This window comes from Chaetura pelagica, unplaced genomic scaffold (genome assembly GCF_000747805.2).
Source record: "Chaetura pelagica isolate M959 unplaced genomic scaffold, ChaPel_1.0 scaffold176, whole genome shotgun sequence".
NCBI lineage: Eukaryota > Metazoa > Chordata > Aves > Apodiformes > Apodidae > Chaetura > Chaetura pelagica.
The window spans coordinates 2,107,203-2,112,529 of NW_009953484.1; the positions used below are offsets into that span (position 1 = coordinate 2,107,203).

Genomic DNA, 5,327 nt, shown 5'->3' on the forward strand with positions numbered 1-5,327 from the left:
GGGAGGGGGCAGGCAGCTGGCGCTGGGCTGGCAGCTGGTGGGTCCGGGACCGGCCTCGTCAAGGGGGGACGCTCCAGACTGCGGTGCCAAAGGAAGCGGGACCACGTCAAGTACCAGTAAAGTAGGAACGTTTTATTTAACAATGAAGCGCGGGAGGGGTTGCTGAGAGCGGCGTAACAAAATGCCAGCCCTGTACGAAGTCGGAATTTAAAAAACAACATGGTTTCTAGCACAAGGAGGAGCTCAGGAGGGTCCCCACCGCCTCCCACCGGGGTACGTGTTTGTGTTTAAAAGTCTGATCCTTCCTGTTGAGAGTAAATCTGCTTCATTAAGAAAGTAGTTGTGGGTACATGTACATACACACAGGTGTTCAACGGTGCTGCTACCATTGCATTCACACTTACCTGATCTCCATGAATTCCCTGCCATCCTGCCTAGAGTTCCAGCTCACACACCTGGCTGGGGTCACTCACGAAGGGCAAAGGCTTCAAGTAATCCTCCCCTCACCTCTGCCTGACTGATGGCATCTGAAAAGCCCTCTCTGGGCCCAGCTGGGGTGAAGAACAGAACTCTCCTGCCTCCATTACTGTGACTTTTTCTTGCAGTGTCGGTGCAAACAGTTCTCACTATGTATTCATAAACCTGTTAAAATACCAGCAATTCATACCATTTTACCTCTTTAATGCATAAATGCCCCAAAAAATAATTGTATAGTTCTTGCTTTTAGACAATTAAAACGAAGACAGCAATCTTTTTGTGGTGAGTTAATAAAACTTCCTAAGACTAAATTCCAGAGAAGCTGTACATAAAGTTATTTAGTGCTAAAAATCTACAATACATTTTTCAAGTATAAGATACTGAAATATTATTGCCAATAAATAGTTGTGCTGTAGTCAAAGCCGTGGTTCCTTTGTTGAATCATTCACATCTCAACATGTTAGGATTTAGTTTCTCACTGAGTTTGTGTATTAAAATTGCTAATTCTTCTGTTGCTTGGGACTTGTCCTCCAAAAGTTCGTAGCGAAGACTGGAGATGTCCTGTTTGATTTCCTTTAGTTCACCTGTATTAATGATGGAAAGAAAATACTTGTTAGCAAAATTTAGCACTCATTCAATACTGTGAAGTGACATCAGTGCCTATTGCAGATCATCATCTCAAGATGCCCGTGGCAGCAGATTTGGGCTGGGGCAGGAGGCTTTACCTTCTCTTCACCCTCTCCGAGATGGGTGTCTCTCCACCCCTAGACAGCACCCAAAGGTATTTTAATGGTCAGCTGAACTCTAATGTTGTGCTCAGTGTCTGTACAGAACATCAAAGATTCAAAAGGTGCTTTACATAGGTTAATGAATTAATCACTGCAACACTGCTGAGCAGCTGGTAAGTATTAGTATCCCCCTTTCAGAAAGAAAAGGCAAAGAGATTTTTTTTCTGAAGTGATGTGCAAAGATCACACAGGAAAAGTGTGGCAGAGCTGACAATTAAACTCACAGCCTCCGAGTCTCTCTCCTCTTGCTTAAAAATATCCTTTGGATTAGAAAAAGTCAACCAATTTCAAATTGTTATGATTTGAGATGAGTACAAAAAAGGTATTTAAAAGAAAACTTCAAGACAGCAACAAGCATGTTTTCCATTATAAGATAATCAAGAGCAGAAGCTTTTAAAAATATTTAAATATTATTCTTCCAGCAAGTGTCAGATACATGAATTCTTACACAGTAGCCACTACACAAAATTATTTCTCATGTATGAAATAAAGACTACAAAAAAAATACCTAAATTCTCTAGTGCTGCAAAATAGGGAAACATTTCAAACAGCTGCAGCACATAAGAATGCAGAATTTTTCTATTTAGAATACAGCAGTCTAAAATCCTCATTTCTGCTCCCTGCCTCTCGTTGCAGAGTTACAGGTAAAGCAGAGAGTAACTAACAAAATAAAAGTTATGCTGCCTCAGCTGGGAAAGCAGCCTGTTCAGGCCCTGCACATCGTACATACCTGCAGCTGCCTGATGCCTCCCTGCCAGTAAAAGCTGTTCTGTTCCCAAGTTGTTCATGACTGCGTATCAGCTGGATGAGCACAATGGTGCCAGCACAGTGGCTTGGGTTAAGCATTCCCAGTGCACCAAACTCAACAGAACTATCCCTGACAAGAACTAATGCTAAGCAGTCATGTTGTTCTGGTGGCAGTCACACATATTTCTTACTGGCTGAACCCTGAGGGTTATAACCTCCAGCCTATAGGGAACAAAACCATTGCTGGGCTGTCACAGTTCCAAGAGCAGAGGCAGCATGCTCTGTGCTGCATGCACCCCAATTATTTTGTTTGGAGACCTGCCCAGAGCTCAATCATTTCTTTCTAGGCCTTTAGACCTGTCTTTCATTCCTGGAAGGCTAGAGGAAGGAGGACAGCATCCATCTGAGTCTCATCCCAACGGGAGTCGGGGTGTGTGCCTGGAGCATGCACCCCTCACCACCACCAGGGAAGTTCCACACTGTCACCCAACACCAAGCTCAGATCCATCCTATCTCAAAAGATCTCTGGTTACACACTGAAATAGTGGCTACAACTGTCACTTTTCTCACCATGCATCTAACTCTGTGTGGCTTCACAGGTGGATACCCTGCACAGCTGTACAAAGGAAGATAATACAACTAGTCCATAGTGTAGAGTGGTAAATTGTGTATTCAGTTAAATGAAAGAGAGAAAGATGTCTTGCAGGTCTAACAAGGACTCTGAAAATGTGATTACAGTTGGTGACTTCCTCAAAAATCTCCTCTGTAACTGTGCCTTGTGTCTGTGCTCTCTTTTTCCTCCTGTAAAATGGGGCCAATAATATTTTTAATTTCTACTTCTTTGGTCCTACTTGTCCATTTTTGTTGTTGCAGGCATACTTCCACCACTATCTGAGTACAGTGCCTTTGAAGTAGAAAAAACCCCTCTTTTTATCTGAAACCTCCATGCCTCACTGCAATACCAATCCCCAATACATTACAAAAATTGTCTCTGAATACTGCAAATGCAGTCCCTTTCTTACCTTCATTTACTTCATCATTTTCTTTGTCCACTTGTGCTTTCAGAACATAACGTTTTATCAGTCTTTTCATTATTTGCTGCCAAATTAAAACAGTTATATAATCAGGTGAGCATATATAATTAAACACAATTCACTTTTCTTTCTTAACTGTCTTCTTCACATCTGTTTAAATGAAAGAAGCAACAGCCCCAGATCAAGCAGTTGCCTCCTGTGGGCTCTTCTGGTGGCATGCTGAGATGCATCATTACAATAAAACACACTTCTCATCCAATTACCACTTATTTAAAGCACACCACAATCTTCTGTTGGCAACAGGACAACAGGAAAATAAGTCTAAAAATGCCCGATTTAGGCGTTAAGTAGCTCCAGAATAGGTCTGCTCTGTTAAACTCAGCTCATGTGAAAGGATGTGTAATAGTAAGAAATAAATGTTTACCTTTTAAAAAGAAAGAAAGAGAAGTTGAGATTTTACAGTGCAATGTCAGCTGTAAAAGATACATTAAGATTGTGTATTTTTTTATACTGTAACTGCCAGAGTTCCTTGTATGTGCTAATGTTCTTGCACTGTGTTACTGTACCTGATCTAATGTAGCTCATCTAACACAGGTTGCACAGGTGGAATATATGCCTGCAATATTTGGTTTTACAGTGCAAAAGCTCCTATTTACTCTTTAATTCCTGAGCTGGAAAGAAGACAGGAATATAGTATCTGACAGAATGCTCTTTGCAGAAAGGAGCATTCCCATCTGCAGGAGTGCTGAGTGTCACATCTCAGATCATGAGAAGAAAGGCAGGGAATGTAATGCTTAAACCTAGTCAGCTCAGTGTTCCCACATCCCTTCCCCAGAAATCAGTTTCAGATGTTTGCTTCTCACACTTTCCAAACTGGGACAACAAAGGGAAATAAAAGTTTTGTATGGGATAAATGCTTCGAATAATGGGGCTTGAAGAATAACTTTTTTTTTTCAGTAGCATCCTGGAGTTGGATTGCTACAGGTTTTCTTTACTTGGTGAAGGCAAAATGTACTTGAAACACAAAATTCAGCTAATAACTTCTCAGAACAGAGACCACTGTATGTACTCACCTGATAGCGTGTGGGCTGATTGAGAATGCTGTTAAAACTGTGGGATTCAAAAACTCTGGAGTTCGACTGAGTGAAAAGGTTTAACTAGGAAGAAATAAGACAAAATTAAAATATTATGGAATTCAGTTAGAATTCAGCTCAATTTTTTTAAAAATTGAAGACATTTAGGGATGTCCCCCTGGTCACTCCATCAGAATAATATTTTTAAAAAATAATTCATTATCTTCACTTATTTGTTTTTTTTTTTAAACACTGATCATTTTAGCTATCCTGTTCACAGCTTCAAAGCAAATGTACTCACACAGCTGAGGAAATAATGAATTATGACTTGGAATCAGGGATGAGTGGCTCCTGCTCCTAAAGCAGGGAGACTCTCTAAATTTGCTTTAACAAAAATGTGTTGTGGATCTGCACTCTTAAATATTCATTCAACAACAAATACATGGTCAAAACTTGGACACCATTTTCAGGAACAGTAACACATTCAGAAAAATGGTCATCATTCAGTTATTAAAGGATCACAAAGACATCAGATCCCAAAAAATTTATTATTTTTTAGCACTGGGCTAGAAACAGAGGGGGAAAGGTCCAAGGTGGCTTTGTGACCTATGCAGAAGGTTTGTTACTTCCAAATCAGGAATCTAACTCTTCTCTTAGATACACTGGTGAGGGTTAAGTAAAAAAACACACATGTATCCATAGAAGAAGGTTCAGCCCCCTAATTCCATTCATTTTCTTTGTGGCCAATTAAAAGTCACAGAATCAGAGATAGCTGACCTCTCTGGTGGGCTAGGGGAACAAACTGCAGTCAGCCTGCACCTATATACTAGGTTTGATGCTTTCTTTACCTGCAGTTGGTTTTGTGCCTTTGCCACCTACAGCCTGTGGCTGAAGCTGGGCCACAAGTGGGCTATTCTTCCCTACTCCAGGCTGCCCACCTTCTTGTGGGCAACAAGACATCCCATCAGCCACCTTTTCTTGTAGGGAGTGGGACAGGATTTCTCTTCATACATGGTGTAATACATAGTGTGCCAGCCCAGCCTGACACTGAGGAGGCTGTGGGCTGCCTTCCCCCCAAAATCATTGGGTTTGTTGTTCAAGAGAACTAGCTCCAACTGTCCTGTCTCAGCAGTGACTAATGCAGGATTCCAGTTCTTCAGTTACTTTCATTGTACGTATGATAAAACACACTGCTGGATGACATGTAA

The 5,327-nt window shown here is 41.2% G+C and overlaps 1 protein-coding gene across 1 annotated transcript in view; it reads right to left on the reverse strand.

Moving 5' to 3' along the window:
- BBS7 (Bardet-Biedl syndrome 7) overlaps positions 1 to 4,563 on the reverse strand; it is a 24,813-nt gene extending 20,250 nt beyond the window's left edge. The window contains exon 1 of the mRNA XM_009998571.1: positions 4,534 to 4,563. Within this exon, the coding sequence (XP_009996873.1) occupies positions 4,534 to 4,563 (30 nt within the window). The remainder of the gene's footprint in view (positions 1 to 4,533) is intronic.
- Between the last annotated feature and the right edge of the window lie 764 nt (positions 4,564 to 5,327).